Below are 19472 nucleotides of genomic sequence, written 5' to 3' on the forward strand. Positions count from 1 at the left end.
GCTGGAAAAAGCTGACAAAGATGAACTGGAGCAAGACTGTCGCAACCCATGTGCAGTCTATGTAGGATTTGGGAAGTAAAGGTAAGGCTCTAGATTTAACCAAATTCAGGGTTCAGCTTACTCAGCAGGTGTCCACACACATGGATCTTTAAAATCTTTACTGGTAAGGTGGAGAAATGGTCAAGAATGGAAGGAAGAACTTTGCTCTCATGCCTCAGGAGTTTATCTTTGAACTAAGCACACAGCGGGGAAAAAATCAACTAAATGGAGTTACAGTTAAGGAAGATTCCCCGGGTAAATGGTCTCTTTCAAGAACTCAAAATACATGTCTCTTTACATAGTTACCATATTATTACAAACGGTAAAGTCACTAAGTACAAGAACCTAGGGTAGACAAATCGGGAATTCTCAAGAACATGAACAAAACATTTCTCAATCACGTCTAACAATGTTAAGACTGGCCAGTTCAGCTCAGTCCTGTCCCAGACTCACCTCGGAAGAGGCAACCCCAATCTTCTCGGACTCGTACATAAGGGACAGGGACCTGCTAGTGCTGGCGGCTGTGGCCTCTGCCCTGCGCAACACCTCCTGCCGCAAGTACTGCTGCCTGTCGGCGGGTGCGTTGGATCCGTCGGGGAGGTCGCGGGCATCTCTCCACGGGGCTGAACGAGAGTCTTCGTCTTCCGCATCGTCATCGAAAGGGTTGTAGCTTTTGGGGTAAGCAGACATGGTGCCGGAGAGCGTCTCGGTCCCGGAAAGAGGAGGAGCACTGCCAGAACCGGCCAAGCACCACGCCCCGTCCTTTGATTCGGCGCGGGTCGCGCGAGCTCCTTCCGCCTGAAAAGCGCCGGCAGCCCCGCCTCGGATCCGACCATTGCGCCAGGCGGCTTGGAAGGGGGTACGCCACGTCCAGAGCGCGTGGCAGAGGCTACTTTACGGTGCCTCTCCCCCTGCAGCAATGGGACCGCCCTCACGGCCACGCCCTATCCAATGTCGGCAACAGAGAAGTCACGTGGCGGGGAAGCCGGATGCGGCTGCGCCTGCGCCATGAGCCCGGGTGCTCACTGGCCGGGTGCTGGTAGCCGGCTCCAGCGCCGCGGTGCGCGCGACGATGGCGGCGGCCGCGGCCCGGGGAAGCGGCAGCGGCTCGGGCTCCAGCTCCGGCTCCAGCGCCTCGCGGGGTTTCTACTTCAACACAGTCCTGTCACTGGCCCGTTCCTTGGCAGTGCAGAGACCAGCATCCTTGGAGAAGGTAATCTAAGTGGTCTCGGCCGAGGGCTGACAGGAGGAGGGGCCTGGTGCGCTGAAGCAGGAAGGCGGGGCGAGGGTCTGAGGGAGGTCAAGTAGGGAACCGCCAGTGACTAGAGGGGACTGCTGAGTTGAGGAGCTCCGCGAGGGGAGGGATCTAATAGAAGGGAGGGGTCGATCCGACTGGTGAGGACATCGCGGGTGGGGAGGCGTGGGAGGATGGTGAGCTTCCAGCGGAGAGGGGGTATCTTGTGACATCGTTGGGGCGGGTGCTGGTGCTGAACCTTGGGCACCAGTGAGGAGGTTAGTTAACACCTGGGACTCTGGTCACGATTTCCCCTGGTTTTTATTCTGTGACCTTGGAGATATCTTTTTGTCTTAAAACGGGTGATTTTACTTCCAATCCGGGGAAGGGGGCAGATGAAGCACTGTTCTGAAAGTGCTTTCTGAACTGCAAAACCATTGCGCATTATTATTGGCTGAGGTTGGAGGCATTAGACTAGGTAAATGATTGTGTTTGGAGACAGTGGCAGAGAACTGAGCTTGGGATGGATTCAGGAGAGAAAGAACTCAGGCCAGAGGAATCCTTATCTTGGGAGAAAGGTGAAAGCCAAAGATGTGCTTGGGGTGGTAGAATGAACGCAGATTTTGGAATCAGACCTAAATTTGGTCATTGCATTGTCACTTACTGTGCCTCTTCTTGGGCAAGTTACTTAAATTGTCAAAGCCTGTCTCCTTATGTGAGTATAAAGTCTCTCCCTCAGGACTAGGCATAGAGTGGGTAAACAGCAAATATCAACTTTTCACCTAAAAGCTTGTGGTGAGACTGAGCACAGTGTGTTAGCCCTGAAGAGATGGGGTGGTTTGTCCACTCAGCTTTCTGGCAGATGAAAAGAGGACGTTTTCTGACAGGAGTAATGGTGATTGTAGACCTGTCTGCTGCATTTGGTGATAGGGGGTGGATGAAGTTGAAAAGCTATTTTAGACACTTGGGCAGTGTTACCTAGATTTGTATGTTCTCAGACTTGATTTAATCACTCACCTGCAGGGTAAGCAGGTCCTAGGAAACTAGACTGACTTCTAATTAAAGACAGTATAAGCTGGGCATGGTGGCATGCACCAGCTACTCAGGAGGTTGAGAGAGGAGAATTGCTTGAGCCCAGAATTTGGGACCAAACTGGGCAACATCACAAGACCTCATCTCTTAAAAAAAAAGAAAAGGTGTGTCTATAACAGAATGAAAAGGACATGAATTTGGGTGATAGGACTATCTGAATTTAAATCCTATATCACTTGTTTACTGTGATCCTGGGCAGGTCAGTTCCTCACTTTCTCCTGTAAAACAGAACAAAATAAAACAAACAAACCAGGACCATACTTGATAGTACTATTATGAAGATCAACAAGATGACTTGAATGGCTGAGCATAGCAGTGCACATCTGTAATCCCAGCAACTTGGGAGGCTCCTGCAAGAGGATCATAAGTTCAAAGCCAGTCTAAGCAACTCAGCAAGACCCTGTCTCAAAATGAAAAGTAAAAAAGGATTAGAGATGTAGCTCAGTGATAAAGTGCTCCTGAGTTTAAAAAACAAAACAAAACAGGGGCTGGGATTATGGCTCAGTGGTAGAGCGCTCACCTAGCACGTGTGAGGCCCTGGGTTCCATCCTCAGCACCACATTAAAAAAATAAATAAATAAAGGTATTGTGTCCAACTACAACTAAAAAATAAATATTTAAAAAAACAAAACAAAAAAAGGATATGAATTAAAGGCAGGCCTATGGATACTTAATTGAATGATAACGCAGATACTTAGATAAACTTCATAATGGACCATAGGGCTGCTTTATTAAGTCAAATTCATGCCAGCTAGTCAGCATGTTCTCCTCTTAGTAGGAGGACCAACAAATCTGTCAGAAGTTTGTTTGTTGGATTTGGAGAAAGAGGATGCAGGGAATTAGATGATCTTTAAGAAAATGGTTCAGGAGTAATAGCACCCTGTCCCACTCAATAACTCTGAAAAGTGCACCTTAAGTTCAGCTTGCCTTCTGCCTGTTCACTAGTAATAAAAACATGAGGACTTGGGGTGTAGCTCAGTGGTAGAGTGTGTGCTTCAGTTCGTCCCCAACACTGGGGAAAAAAGGTTGTGTAATTTCAATGTTATTGTCTTTGTATCTTGTCATAACTGCTTCAGTTGTCAAGATTACAATATATTTTAACAATTAATTAACTCTATCTGAGGTTGGCAGCTTTCTAATACCACTTCAGCCTCACTGGCAATAATTACCATCACTTCAGAAGAATTAACAGAGCAGGTCAGAGGCTGCCTTCTTTATAAGGGCCTGCTTGCAAGATTGGCTCTTGGCTAGACTCTAGGCACTTGGCACTTGAACTGTTCCCTCCATTTCCTAACTGATAAAGATGGTGGGTCACTGTGCCTAGACTCTTTGTACACACTATATGTTACATTTCAAACGTCTGCTTTCCTTCTGTGAATCTGGAATTTTAATAGTTGCTAGGCAGACAATTTCTATATGACCAGACCTAATAAAAACCTTGGGTGCTAAAGTCTTTAATGGATTTATCTGGCAATTTTTTGCTGTTGTACCAAGGATCAGAGTCGGTGTTTTCCTCATAAGATGGAGAAAACATAAAGAAGCCTGTGCATTGGTTTCTCCAGATACTACCCGTGTCCTTTTCCCTTGCCAATAGACTTGCACGGTAATAAAATTTAGCCATGAGAGCAGCAATATATATGTAGGAATTCTTTTTTTGGTACTGGAATTGAACCCAGAGGCACTTAACCACTGAGCCATATCCCCAGTCCCTTTTTGTATTTTATTAGAGACAGGGTCTTGCTGAGTTGCTTATGGCTTTGCTATTACTGAATTGAATTTGTGATCCCCCTATCTCAGCCTCCTGAGTCCTTGGGATTACAGGTGTCCGCCACTATGCCTGGCTTGTGTAGGCATTCTTGAGGACCCCTGAGATAATTTATTTTGTCTAGGAGGCTTCTGTAGGTGGCTGATTCCATCAAATATTTGTGAATTCCTCTCATTCTCATCTAGGATCTTAGGATCTTGAGATTGATTATGTTAGGGATCATTGTTGCTATTTGGTCCTATAATGTGTCTGTTTACTACATTCCCTTACCTTTTTTTTTAAATTGTAGTTGGACACAATACCTTTATTTTATTTATTTTTTTAATGTGGTGCTGAGGATCCAACCCAGTGCCTCGCACATGCTAGGCAAGCACTCTACCGCTGAGCCACAACCCCAGCCCCTCCCAACTTTTAAATTTTTATTTATTTTTATTTTTTAGTTGTAGTTATACACAATACTTTTATTTTATTTATTTTTATGTGGTGCTGAGGATCAAACCCAGGACTTCGCACATGCTAGGCAAGCGCTCTACCACTGACCCACAATCCCAGCCACTACATTCCCCTAGTTTAAAATAGTTGATAAGAAGTACCTGACAATCTTAAGGAAAAAGAAAGAAAAATTTTTTTTGATTGAACCCAGGGGCACTTAACTGCTGAGCTACATCCCTAGCCTTTTTTGTTTTTTATTTAGAGACAGGGTCTCACTGAGTTGCTTAAGGCCTTACTAAGTTGCTGGTTTTGAATTCACAATCCTCCTTCAGTCTCCTGAGCTGCTGGGATTACAAGTGTGAACCACTGTGCCTCTTTCTTTCTTTTTTTTTTTTTTTAAAGATAGAGGAGAGAGACAGAGAGACGGGGGAGGGAGGAAGGGAGGGAAAGAGAGAAAGAGAATTTTTTAATATTTATTTTTTTTTTTAGTTTTCAGCAGACACAACATTTTTGTTTGTATGTGGTATTGAGGATCGAACCCAGGCCACACGCATGCCTGGCGAGCACGCTACTGCTTGAGCCCCATCCCCAGCCCCGTGCCTCTTTCTTAAGGAAAAAATTCTTGAGGTTCTTAAAAGAATTTCTGGGATAGTAAAGATGAAGACTTAAAAGGGAAATGAGTATTTGTTTACATTTTTCTCTTTCCCTTTCCCTTTCCTTTTTATTTATTCATTTGTGGGTTTTTATTTATTTATTTTTATTTTTGGCAGTAATAGGGACCTCACAAATGCTAGGCAGTACTCTGAGCTACATCCCCAACCCTTTTTTATTTTCAGAGAGGATCTTGCTAAGATGTCCAGTTGGCCTCCAACTTGTGTTCCTCCTGTCTTAGTCTCCTAAGTAGCTGGAATTATAGAGGTGTACCACTATACTTGGCTTCTTTCTTCTATTTTCTTCCAGAGTGATGTCAAAGGACTGAGAGGACTTGGTCCATATAGGGTTTACTTGGGGAAGTCTCAGTTTGCTGGACCAGACCTGATATCCAAGCTCAGACTAGGTCACACAGGCAGCCCTGACATGCTTTTAGTGCACTTGAGGCATCATAATGGCACATCTTCTATACTTTGACTCTCTACATTCAACAGTTATGTTTACTTTAGTCACCCACTTTAATCCCAGGCTATGGTACCAAGCCTGTCACTATTTGGTGGATTTTTACTCTTTTCTGTTTAATTATTTAATCCACTTGTTCATTCAGAAAACATAGAGTTCCTACTTTTGATTGGTATGTGCTAGGCTGGGTAAATAAGAAACAGTCCTAATTTGGTTGCTCAGATTACCAGCAACAATTCAGATTTGTATCCTGAGTCTTGTAATCAGACTTCTGCCATGTTCAGATGGTTAAACCGAAGACCTTTGGGCATCTATCCTCTGATTCATGTCTGAGCCTTTTCCTGCTAGGCTGTCCCTAAAACTGTCCCCACCATTTCTGATATTCACCTCTAGGATTGGAGCCCACCTCAGACACTCTGTGAAGCTTTTTGGACCAAGTTCCTTCAGTTAGTCCTCCCTTTAAGAGAAAGATGAGAGGAGAAAAGTAGATAAGAAAATAAGAGGCTTGGGCTGGGGATGTGGCTCAAGCAGTAGCGCGCTCGCCTGGCATGTGTGCGGCCCAGGTTTGATCCTCAGCACCACATACAAACAAAGATGTTGTGTCCGCCAAAAACTAAAAAATAAATATAAAAAAAATCTAAAAAAAAATAAATAAGAGGCTTTTCAATACTCTCTGGCATCTTGACATGGGTTGGTTTCTAGACTCCTGCTCTCTGATTTCTAATAGCCTACTAGTTTTGCTCTACTTTCCTGTTTCTCACCTGTCTTCAGTATGTTGCTGAGCAACCTCTATAAATCTTCCCCCCGACTCTGCCTTATAACACTTTTTCTGCCTCCAGAAAATCAGTGACCTGTGTTGCCTCTCCTTCCCTGCCCTGTGCCATTACCAATGCAACCCTCAATTCTGGGACATTGAAAGTCCTTGGCAGAGCTGCAGAGGAAGCATCATCCCTTGCCCTTTTATTTCTATACCACCTCTCATGAAGCTTTGATCAGAGTCCTTTCCCCCTGTTCTAAAAGGTCCTCTTTCTTCAGTTATAATACCAGAATTTCTAGGTGTCTTGGCTGTTGATCTGATTGACAGGCTTGGTACCATGGCCTGGGTACATAGAGACCCGGTTTCACTATGTTACCCATGCTAGTGTCAAACCCCTAGGCTCAAGTGATCCTCCTGCCTCAGCTTCTCAAGTAGCTGGGATTATAGACACAGGCCACTATGCCTAGGTTGATCTAATATTTATACAGCACTGTGACATTAGTCACAAGTGCAGTCAAGCTGAACCCTCCCTTCTGCCATATTTTGCTTCATTTTAGGCCTAAAGTGATAGAGTTGGCCAACCATGGCCTGAAACCTCTGAAACCCTGAGCCAAAATAAATATTTTCTCCTTTAAATTGTTTGTGTTGGGTATTTTGGTTACAGCAACAAAAAGCAGACTAATACAAATCCCCTCCACTGGCCAGCTCTCTCCATCATTGATTTTAATTGCTGAAATGTATGTGTTTCATGTTTCTGATTACTTATTTATCTATTTATTTTTGTATTTTCTTTTATATATCCTGGCATATTGGAAAAATGCTTGGCCTTTCATGAACATTGCCAAGCCTGCCAGAACACTAATTTCATTTGTGTTTACCACAAATAACTAGCAAATACAGGGTTGAGGCAAAAATCCCCAGGTCTCATTTACATTTATTTGTAGAGTTCTGAGAAGTTTTATTTCTGCTGCAGAAGCCATTCTCTTTTCCTGAATGTTTTGTATTTAGAACTGACCTGTAAGCCAGGATTCAGAATAGCCAAAGTTATACTGTTAGAAAACAAAAGATGGTGACATTCATTCATGTAATAAATCTTTGAGTGCCTACTGTGTCAGGTACTGTTCTAGTCCCTGGCATCAGAGGAATGAAAATAAATATGTTTCTTAAATTAAAAAAAAAAATCTGTGATTTCAGTTCCAAGAAACCATAGGGGAATTCCTTTATTCTGTATTAAATTAAAGGTCCAACCAGATGTGGTAGCATAAGCCTGTAGTTCCAGCTAATTGGGAGGCTGAGGCAAGAGGATTGCTTGAGCCTAGGAGTTTGAGGCTGGCCTGGGCAATATAGTGAGACTCCTGCTTAAAAAAAAAAAAAAATTAAAGATCTATTAAAAAAAAGAACAATTTTCTAAGATGTTTCTTTTACATCTCTAGATCAAAGCATAGTTTTTCTGACTTTATGTATATTTTTATTTCACTTCATCCTCCATGAGATCCATCCTCTTAAATTTTTTTTTAAATATGTGTGCTGGGGATTGAACCCAGGGCCTCATGCATTCTAGGCAAGAGCTCTAAAATAGAGCTCCAACCCCAACCCACCTCTTAAAAATTTTTAATAAATGGACATGTGTTGAGCTGTGTCAGTTCCTCATACTCTCTTCCATCCGTTGTGCATGCAGTCAGGATAGCCCATAAGCAGATCTTTTACTTTGACAAGTGCTTTGATAACCTCTACGAGTACCAGCATGTCATGTTACCTAGAGGACTTCCCAAACAAGTGGCCAAAACTCATCTATTTTTTTTTAATATTTATTTTTAATTGTAGTTGGACACAGTATATTTCACTTATTTATTTTTTTATGTTGCTGAGGATCGAACCCAGGGTCTCGCATGTGCGAGGTGAGTGCTCTACCACTGAGCCACAACCCCAGCCCCTCATCAATTTTTTTTTTAATATTTATTTTTTAGAAGTAGTTGGACACAATACCTTTATTTTGTTTATTTATTTTTTTCGTGGTGCTGAGGATCGAACCCAAGGCCTCACATGCGCTAGACGAGCACTCTACCGCTGAGCCACAATCCCAAACCCCAAAACCCATCTATTGTCTAAAGAAGAGTGAAGGAGACTTGGTGGTCAGCAGAGTCTAGGTTGGGTTCATTATGTGATTCATGAGCCAGAATTGCATATTCTTCTCTTGAGATGTCCTATTCCAAAAAGAGCAACAAAAATGAAGTGTATCTGGGATCATCTAAATCATTTGCAAATTTGATGTGTATAATGTAGCGAACTTTTGGTGAAATTTCAGTGAATACTTGGAAAATGTAAATTATTTATCCATACCTGTGCATGAGCTGTATTCTTCACAGCAGCAGAGCTTGGATAACTGGTAGTAGGTTACTGTAAAGTATTTAAAATAAAATTCATAGTCAGTTTTTATCAATATATGTGCCTGTTTAACAATACCTGTTTTTTAAAAAATATTTATTTTTAGTTGGACACAATAGTTTTATTTTGTTTATTTTTATGTGGTGCTGAGGATGGAACCCAGGGCCTCAAACGTGTCTGGCAAGCACTCTACTGCTGAGCCACAACCCCATAACCCCAGTCCAATACCTGTTATTTTTATTAAAGTTTGTTTCATTAAAAAAGATTTAAAGTATACAATAAGTGAATCTCTTCTTGCTGTTATGGAGTTTACCATGGTGAGAGACAACAAATAAGCATTAAACAATTATAAGTAAATATGATTTAAAATAGTTACAAGTGCCAAGAAGCAAAAGTAAATGGTAGGGCTGGGTATATAGCTCAGTGGCAGAACACTTGCCTAGCATGTGAGGCACTGGGTTTGTTAAAAATAAACAAACAAAGACATGCTGTCCACCTACACACACACACACACACACACACACACACACTCTCTCTCTCTCTCTCTCTCTCACACACTCTCTCTCTCTCTCTCTCTCTCTCTCTCTCTATTTTTTTTTGGGGGGGTGGGGGGGTGCTGGGGATTGAACTCAGGAGCATTTGAACACTGATCCACTTCCCCAGCCCTATTTTTTATTTAGAGACAGGGTCTCACTGAATTGCTTAGCATCTCAAGTTTTTTGCTGAGGTTGGCTTTGAACTCAAGATCCTTCTGTCTTAGCCTCCTGAGCCCCTGGGATTACAGGTGTACACCACCACGCCCAGCTAAAAAAAAATTTTTTTTTAAATGTAAATGTTGTTGCCAAATTTTGTTATGCAAAATTTATCATAATTTAATTAATTAGTTTGTTACTGTTATTTTTTGTCGTGCTGGGAATTAAACCCAGCGTCTTGTTCATACAGGGCAAGCGCTCTATCACTGAATTGCACCTTCAGCCCTATCTTAAGAACGGGTATATGGTGTGTGGAGGCATAAAATAGGATCCTGATTTACAAGAGAGACTTTAAGCAAAACTAAAAGATGAATAATAATTGGCCAGCGATACGTGTACATTTCATTGCTGCCTTTCTGGCAGAGGGTGCAAACTGAATGAAGACCCAGAGGTTGAACTGGGAGTGGCAACCCAAGTCTATAATCCTAGTTTCTTGGGAGGCTGAGGCAGGAAGATTGCATGTTCAAGGCCAAGCAACTTAGTGTGACCCTGCCTAAAAATAAAAGGGATGGGGATTGGACTGGGGATGTGGCTCAAGCGGTAGCGCGCTTGCCTGGCACGCGTGGGGCCCGGGTTCGATCCTCAGCACCACATACAAACAAAGATGTTGTGTCCACCAAAAACTAAAAAATAAATATTAAAAAATTCTCTCTCTCTTAAAAAAAAAAAAAAAGGGGGGATGGGGATGTAGCTCAGTAATAGAGAACCCCTGGTTCAATCCCCAGTACCAAAAAAGCAAAACAACAACAACAAACCCCACATTTTGATTCACTGGATAAAGTTGAAAAAGGCTGAGGTGATCTCAGTTTAGGGAGCTAAGGTAGCACAAGAATAGGCTTGGGAGATCAGCAGGATTTCATTATGGGCAGGTCATGAGAATCGTTTTAGACTTTATCCAAAAAGCAATAATAGTTAATAGCTTTTAGGGAATCAGAGAAGAATTTAAAATATTAATAGCAAAGTAAAATAAGATATCGGTTATAGGTAGCAAGTAAGTGGAAGTATTTTAAGGTCATTTGAAATACATTTGTAAAAGTTACCTTTAGTATGAATGTTTTTCTAATATTATTTTTCTAGATATAGATATCTTTTCTCAGGACAATAGTCTGTTAGATCTCTGGGGGGAATTTATAATTATTTAAGTATAGAATTATAAGATTTTTGATCCTTTTTCTTTTTTTGTACAGTACTGAGGACTGAATCCAAGGTCTCCTGCATGCTAGAAAAGTACACTATCACTGAGCTATATCCCTAGCCCTTTTATTTATTTATTCTTCTGAGACAGGATTCACCAAGTTGCCCACTCTGGCCTTGAATTTTTAATCATCCTGCCTTAGCCTCCTGAGTAGTTGGGATTACAGGCATGTACCATCATACCCATCTTATTTCTTTCTAAGTACTTAAAAAAATAAATTTCGTGGGGCTGGGGTTGTGGCTCAGCAGTAGAGCGCTTGCCTAGCACGTGTGGGTCGCTGGGTTCAATACTCAACACCACATAAAAATAGATTAAAGGTATTGTGTCCAACTACAACTAAAAAACCAAAATTTTTTTTAAAAAATATAAATTTTCTACAAGTTTTGATATATTTTCTTTTTTATTATGCTCAAAACATTTTGTAATCTCCCTTGGGATTTCTTTGATCTAGACATGTTTATAATTTCCAAAAATTTCTGAATTTTTGTAGATATTTTTCTGTTGATTTCTTTTCACCTCTAGTTTTATTGAGGTCCAACTGACAAATTATTATAGATTTCTAATTTAATTTTGTTGCAGTTGGAAAATATACTGTTTTATTTCAGTTCTTTTAAGTGTATTGAGATTTGTTTTATTACCCATCATATGTAAGATATAAGTATATCTTGGTGAATTTCCCAACTGTACTTAAAAAGAATGTATATTCTGGTTTTGTGGTGTGGAATTTTTATTTAATTTATTTTATTGGTTCAGGGGGATTGGATCCAGGGGCATTTAACCACTGTGCTACATTCTCAGCAGCACCCCCCCCCTTTTTTTTTTAAATTGTGAGACAGGATCTCGCTAAGTTGCTTAGGGCTTTGTTGAATTGCTGAGTCTGGCTTTGAACTTGTGATCCTCTTGCTTCAGCCTCCAAACCCACAGGGATTACAGGCATACACCACTGTCCTGTTGTGTGGAGTTGTTTTTTTGTTTTTTTTTTTTAAAGAGAGAGAGAGAGAGAGTTTTTAATATTTATTTTTTAGTTATCGGTGGACACAACATCTTTGTATGTGGTGCTGAGGATCAAACCTGGGCCGCACGCATGCCAGGCGATTGCGCTACCGCTTGAGCCACATCCTCAGCCCTTGTGTGGAGTTTTAAAAATAAATATTAGTAAGGTCAAGATGGTTGGTAAGGGCTTCAGTACCTCCCAGCTAAGACTTTATTTTTTAAAAAAATTGTTGGTACTGTGGATTGAACCCAGGGTGGGGATTTACTACTGAGCTACATCTCAGCCCTTTTTATTTTATTTTATTTTTATTTTGAGACAGGGTCTCAAAATAAGTTGAGTTGCTTAGGGCCTAACTATTTAACTATGTTGCTGAGGCTGGCTTCAAACTTGTGATCTCTCAGCTTCTACCTTCCAAGTCACTGTGATTACAGGTGAGGATCACTACACCTGGCAATGTGATTGATGTATTTTTTTTTTTTTTTTTAAGACTTAGTCTTGGAGACAGAACCCAGGGCCTTACGCATGTTAAACCTGTCTTCTACCACTCAGCTGTATCTCCAGGCCCTGATTGTTACATCTTTTTCATGAGTTGACCCTTTGATCCACATTAAATGTTCCTCTTTATCCCTATTACTATTCCTTGTTCTGTAGTCTGCCATGCAGTTCACCTTTCTTGTTAATAGTGTTGCATGGTATCTTTTCCCAACCTTTTAATTAACAGACAATATGAAGTTAAGAGTTTCTTTTTCCAGTCTGAAAAATCTCTGCCTTTTAGAATGTTTACACCATGTATATTTAATATAATTACTGACATTAGTGGCTTTAAATCTACAACTTATTATTTGTTTTCTATTTGTTCATTTGTGGTACTGAAACTCATCATCCTTCTTGCCTCAGCCTCCCTAGCTGCTGGGATACAGGGTGCACCACAGCTCACTTATAGTTTAATTACCTGGCTCACTCACAGTTTAATTACCTTACAACTGTATATTTCATTTCTGCCTCCCATCTTTTTTGTATGATTGGTGTCATAGATTATAACAATATATTGTTATAATCATTTATGTAATCATCAAAAGATGAAAACACATGTATTCATTTACCATTTTCATTTTCCTATGTATATTCTTGTTTACACTTGGTTTCATTTAACATTTTCTTTAGTGCAGGTTCTGCTAGTGTGATGAATTCTCTTAGTCTTAGAAAAGTATTTTTTTTAGCTTCATTTTTGCTTAGTATGAAATTCTAGATTGACAGATGTTTTAACACAGAATGTCATTTTATTTTCTTCTGGATTTTCATAGCTTCTGACTGTGGTCAATTTCTCTTTTTTTTTTTTTTTTTGTATCTGTTGGTTTGTTCCCTCTGCATATTTTAAAGTTTTTTTTTTTATATAGGCTTGCGAGAATTTGATGTGGTTTGGTATGGTTTTCTTTTTGTTTATTTACATGTTGTTCATTGAGATTCTTAGATATGTGGATTTATAATTTTTATCAAATGTGAAATAGTTTTAGCTGTTATTCATTTTTTCTCTTTCCACATTTTTTTATTGATGCGTTATATTTGTATATAATGATGGGACCTGTTGTTACATATTTGTACATGCATACAACATAACAATATAATTTGGTCAATAGCACTTCCCCAGTACTTCTGTCTTCCCTCCCCACCTCCCACCCCTTCATCCCTTTCCTCTATATCCATCTCCCTTTCCGTTTTGGAGAGATTTCCATCTCTCCACCTTTCTTTTCTCTGTACAATTACATTTTATAGTCTAGGTAGGAAATGAAGGTTGAGATCTAACATATAAATAATCAGTATCCCAGGGCATATGGGACAGACTCTTAAGAACAATGGGGGACTAACTCAGGTCAAAGTTCAAGTGTCAGGTTTCTAGATCCCATCTAGGGGCTAACTTCATAATTCATGAGCAAGACCTTCTGAATAGCAATAGCAGACCTGCTTTGTGAACATTTTTTTATATATATATTTGTGTGGGGGTGGGTACTGAGGATTGAACTTAGAGTCTTACTCACTCTTACCAGACAAGTGTTACTACCATGGAGTAACATCCCCAGCTTTTTAAATTTTGGCACAGTCTCTTGCTAAGTTGCCCAGGATGGTCTTGAACTTGTGATGCTCCTGCCTCACAGTCTTTAAAATTCCTGGGATTACAGGCGTGTGCCACTGCACCTGGCTTTCTTCCCAGTTTCTATGATGGATTTTCCTTGTGGTTTTCTTAATATCTTCAGTTTGCTCATTGTTATTATATAGAAAACAGTTGATTTTTGTGTAGGACAGGATTGTAGCCTGCAACCTTGCCGAATTTACTAGTTCTAATACCTTTTAGTGGATTCCTTAGGTCTTTCTTTATATAAGATTTATATCATTTGGGCTGGTGATGTAGTTCAATGGTAGAGTGTTTGCCTAGCAAGCACAAGACCCGGGGTTCAGGACCACCATAAGTAAATAAATAAATAAAAGTAAGATTTTCTTTTTCCCCTAAACTTAAAAAGAAAATCCATAAAAAAGATTGTCATTTGTAAATAGAGATAGTTTTATTTCTTTTCTAATCTGTATGTCTCATATTTCTTTTTCTCTGCTAACTGCCCTGGCTAGAACCTCTGGTATTGTGTAGAACAGAGTAGTGAAAGTGGACATCCTTGTCTTGTCTCTGGTTTGGGGAAAACTTTTAGTCTTTTATTAAATATTCTGTGGGGAGGTGCTGGAGTTGTTGCTCGGTGGAAGAGCACCTGCTTAACGTGCATAAAGCATGAATGAGGACTTGGGTTTAATCCCCAGGATTGGAGAAAAAAAAAAAAAGACTATGGGTTTTTTACAACTGGTTGTGATCAGGTTGAAGAAATTCCCTGTATCCCTCGTTTTCTGAATGTTTTTATTTTTGCAGTATTGGGGATTGAACCCAGGGGCACTGTACCACTGAGCCACACCCCCCATCTCCTTTTTAATTTTTTTTTTAATGGACACAATACCTTTATTTTATTTATTTTTTTATGTGGTGCTGGGGATTGAACCCAGTGAGTGCCTCATACATGCTAGGCAAGCGCTCTACCACTGAGCCACAACCCCAGCTCTAAAAATTTTTCATTTTGAGACAGGGTCTTGCCAAATTGCCTAGGCTGGCCTTGGACTTGCCATTTTTCCTGCCTCAGTCTCCCGAGTAACTGGGATTATAGGCATGCATTACTGTACCCCGCTGCCGAGTGTTTTCTTTTTGTTTTGATTTTTTTGTGTGGTATTAGGGATTGGACCTAGGAGAGTTACATCTCCAGCTCTTTTTATTTTATTTTGAACCAGGTTCTTGCTTAATTGTTGAGGCTTGCCTTGAACTTGTGACCCTCCTGCCTCAGCCTCCCAGGTAGTTGGGATTATATGTGTGTGCCACTGTGCTCAGTATGCCAGGTGGTTTAGTTTTGGTTTTCCTTTTTTGGTGGTGCTGGGAATTGAACCCAGGAGCATTCTACCACTGAATTATACCCCTCAGCCCTATTTATTTTATTTTATTTTTCAAAGTACTGGGAATTGAACCGAGGAACTCAAGCATGCTAGGCAAGTGCTCTACTACTGAACTACATCCCCAGCCCCCGTTTTATTTTTTATTTTAATATAGGGTCTTGCTAAGTTGCTGAGGCTGGCCTTGACTATGTGATCCTTCCACCTCTGCCTCCCAAATTGCTGGGATTACAGGTTTCTGGCCTGAGTATTTGGATCATGAAGGAGACATTGAATTTGTCAAATATTTTTTCTGTCTCTATTGCAACACTCCACCCACACCCACCTCAGTATTGCTGGGGAATCAAGCCCAGGATCTCATGCATTCTAGGCAAGGACTCTTATCACTGAGCTACTCCCCAGCCCTTGAAGCTTATTTTAAAACTTTGTTCCAGCAGGTCTAATAGCTTTTGCTAAAGGGTACTTTATCTCCATTGCACAGGTGTGACCCTTTTGAAATCTCTGCTGAATGTTTTGAGGGCTTTCTACTGTGCCTGTGTGAACTCTGAGAGCCATTCAGTTTACAGTTCCATTTGTTCTTTGCTCAACTTCATGGATTATCACCCTACACTGATGTATTTTAGTATTCATCAGGACTCAGGGGAACTCTACAATAGATTTCTGGAGCTTTATTTGTGTTTGGCTCTCTCTAGAATTTTTAGCTGCCTTAGAGTTCCTATATGTCTACTTCTGTCTTCCCAACTTAAAGAAGACCACCTTCTTTGGGATGCCCTTCCCGCTTTGTGGTCTGGATATGTCTCTGGCAGAAAACCAGGGCCATGATAGGGCTCACTTTATTTCCCCTTTTACAAATATTACAGTCCTATGCTACTTAACCAGTGCACTGAGCCATTGTTTTTATATATTTGCCCATTTTCCTAGGAAGATAAATCTAGATCCTGTTATTCTCTCATTGCTCCAGATGAAAGTTCTTGGATCACATGATTAAAAAAAAAAAAAAAACTTTTTTTTTTTAGTTGTAGATATACACAACACAGTACCTTTATTTTATTTATTTTTATGCAGTGCAGAGGATTAAACCCAGTGCCTGACATCAGGCACTCTACCACTGAGTTAATGAGCCCAGCCCCAGGATCACAGGATTTTATTCTTGGAAGAGACTTTGCAAAAATATCTATCTTGTCATCCTTTTATACATAAGAAAAGTGAGGCTCAGGGAAGATGACTTGCTAATTTTGCATAGCTTTAAGATGCAAGCAAGCTTGCTTAGATTTCTGTCTATATACTTGGCATTTTGTCCACATTTTATAGAAGAAAAAAACAAGTAGAAATATTCATATAGGTTTATCACTTTTGTTGGGTCACACAAGAAAGAAGAGGCAGAACTGCGTAGAAAGTCACTCCTGACTTCCCTAATTACTGGAATATTGTCCATTCAGAGGTAACGGGAATCAGATATGTATACAAGTGTCTGTGCTATTCCCCATCAGACATTTGAGCAGGGCTCAAAAATAGGGGATTCTAATTTTTTTCTTTCTCTCTTTCTTTCTTTTTTTTTTTTTTTTTTTTTTTGTGGTGCATGGGGATTGAACCCAGCACCTTATACATGTAAGGCAAGCACTCTACCAACTGAACTATATCCCCAGCCCCCCAAAATGGAGGCTTCTATTCATTCATTTCTCCAGCTTTAGATTAAAGGTGTAATGCTGCCTGTGTAGAAAACCATGTCAATTGTTCAGAAGGTCACCCATCCATCTGCAGGTGATCAAAAGACCATTTTAAGTGAAATTCTTATGCAAGACTGCTTGTAGAAACAGATACTACTCCACTTAACCGCAGTAGCTCAATCAATGTCCTTCATGTGACAGTCATCTTTGTCTATTGGGATGGTTCTGGGTCATTTAGAAAATGTCAACTTAAGTTCAGTGTTTTTTAAGGGAATAGTACATTTGAGAAAGACAATTAAAAAATGTTTTTAACAGAAAAACCTACCACTAATACTTGGCTCTAAAATAGCTTGGCTCTCAGGAAATTTTGTTTCTCCAGAAAGGCTCTTCCCAGAGGTTTCGGATAACAAAAGTTGTACTCTTAAAAAAAAAAACCAAAACTACTGGATTAGCCAGCTTTTGTAAAGCTATTATTGTGGCTTTATTTTGACCTACATATCTTACCTAGACCCACTGTATGGTTGATTCTCATCTGCAGGTTTCTGCTTAGTCATCCAGACTTATGAGGGTATCATGGGTATCATTTTCTCCTTGGTTTAGCATTACCTTACCTTTATAATCAAAACTCACATAATTGAGATGTCTGTCTAGGGTTAAGGTATTGTCATTGTCTCAAGTTCTTATCAAAGTCTTAGTATATCTATTACCTCCCTATAATCCATTGGTTTACTGACCTTCTCAAAGTGACAGGTAGAGCCCCCAGGATCCTTTATGTAAATGGAAATAATCCTGTTTATCTCTGGCAGATTTTGAGCTTGATGATGTGTTATAATAATTCATAACCCCCTAAAAACAAGCAACTTGCTAGTTGTAAAAATTTGAAAAATCATTTAATGATTGATATATATATTTTCATTTTAAAAGATTATAGTATTAAAGTTTTATTCCATGTGAGGACTTTGAACTATGTTTTTTTATTCGTGGAATGGGATGTTGAACAATATCTACTTAATGAGTTGTTGTAAGGATTAAATTAATACAGACCAGCATGTAGCATATGATAGAAGTGCCATAAGTGTCACCTGAGTTGGGCATAATGGCCTACACCTGTAATCCCAGCTGTTCAGGAGGCTGAGGCAGGAGGATTGCAAGTTTAAGGCCAGCCTGGGCAATTTATCCAGAACTGTCTGAAAATAAAATTTTAAAAGGGCTGTAAAGTAGCCCATTGGTAGAGTGCGTGCTTGGTATGTGGTAGGCCCTGGGTTCATTCCACATCAATACACACATTCACACAAACAAGTGTTAGTGTTTTTATTTGTGAATGGCACCCACTAGAACTCCCTTATCTTGATATGTATGACTTCCTTAAGGTCCAGGTTCAAATCTTCAAATGGTTTTCTAATAGGAACTCCAATTTCTTGAGTTCATTTGCATCAAAACTGTGACCTTGGGGCTGGGGTTGTGGATCAGTGATAGAGTGCTTGCCAAGCACTTGTGAGGCATTGGGTTTGATCCTCAGCACTACATAAAATATAAATAATTAAAATAAAGTTATAAAAAAGATATGGTTAAAAAAAAACAACTGGACCTTATGCCAGGCTTTTAATCCTTTGGTTTCTGACTTGTTATATGCTAGTTGTTGTGTCATTTATATTAGTTTTTTTAACTCCTGCTAGATTATAGCACTTAAGAGAGAATGACTAGGTTTTACAAATCACTTCATTTGAATATTCTTCTATCTATCCCTCCATTCAGTGATGAAGCAGATTTTTGTTCAATGCCAACTGCATGCTAGTACCCTGCATGATACAGCAGTCCCTCTGCCCCCTTATCCATGGTTTTGGGGGATGTGGTTTCAGTTACTCAACAGTTAACTGGGATCTAAAAACATTAAATGGAAAAGTCCAGAAATAAGCAATTTATGTTTTAAATTCTGCAGCATTCTGAGTAGTATGATGAAATCTCATACTTCTGCTCTGTCATGCCTGGAATGTGAGGCATCCCTTTGTTCTGTGTATCCTAATACCTAAGTATTAGTCATTTAGTAGCCATCTTGGCTCTCAGATCAACTATTATGGTATTATAGTGCTTTGTGTTCAGGTACTTCTTAGTTTACTTACTAATGGCCCTGCTGGGCATGGTGCACCTGTAATACCAGCAGCTCCGGAGGCTGAGGCAGAAGAATTGTGAGTTCACAGACAGCCTCAGCAAAAGCAAGGTGCTGAGCAACTCAGTGAGACCCTATCTCTAAATAAAATACAAAATAGGGCTGGGGATGTGGCTCAGTGGTTGAGTGCCCCCTGGGTTCAATCCCTGGTACTCTTCCCCCAAATAATAATGGCTCTGAAGTAAAGAGTAACAATTGCCTGATGTTGGCAATTTGGATATGTCAAAGAGAAGTTGTAAAGTGTTTCCTTTAAGTAAAAAAGATGTAAGTTCTTGACTTAATAAAGAAAGAAAAAAAATTATATGTTGTGGTTGCTAAGAACTATAATAAGAACAAATCCAGGGGGCTGGGGATGTGGCTCAAACGGTAGCCCGCTCGCCTGGCATGTGTGCGGCCCGGGTTCGAT

The 19472-nt window shown here is 40.2% G+C and overlaps 2 protein-coding genes across 8 annotated transcripts in view; one reads left to right on the forward strand and one right to left on the reverse strand.

The window, feature by feature from the left end:
* SNAP29 (synaptosome associated protein 29) overlaps positions 1–866 on the reverse strand; it is a 38999-nt gene extending 38133 nt beyond the window's left edge. For all 3 annotated transcript variants that reach the window (XM_081286966.1, XM_081286964.1, XM_081286965.1), the window contains exon 1: positions 493–866. In XM_081286966.1, coding sequence (XP_081143092.1) covers positions 493–729 — 237 coding nt within the window. In that variant the 5' untranslated portion in view covers positions 730–866. The remainder of the gene's footprint in view (positions 1–492) is intronic.
* Positions 867–19472, forward strand: part of PI4KA (phosphatidylinositol 4-kinase alpha) — a 136771-nt gene continuing 118165 nt past the window's right edge. For 2 of the 5 annotated variants that reach the window (XR_014021141.1, XM_081286951.1), the window contains exon 1: positions 1028–1252. Coding sequence is in view for 2 of the 5 variants with exons in the window: in XM_081286951.1 (XP_081143077.1) it covers positions 1112–1252 (141 nt within the window). In the remaining 3 variants the exon portion in view is untranslated. Of the gene's footprint in view, positions 1253–1450; positions 1552–19472 lie in introns of those variants that run through there. The other 3 variants (XM_081286953.1, XM_081286952.1, XM_081286954.1) reach the window with 3 other exon arrangements.

This window comes from Spermophilus citellus (assembly GCF_964194105.1).
Source record: "Spermophilus citellus genome assembly, chromosome: 3".
In the NCBI taxonomy this organism is placed as follows: Eukaryota; Metazoa; Chordata; class Mammalia; order Rodentia; family Sciuridae; genus Spermophilus; species Spermophilus citellus.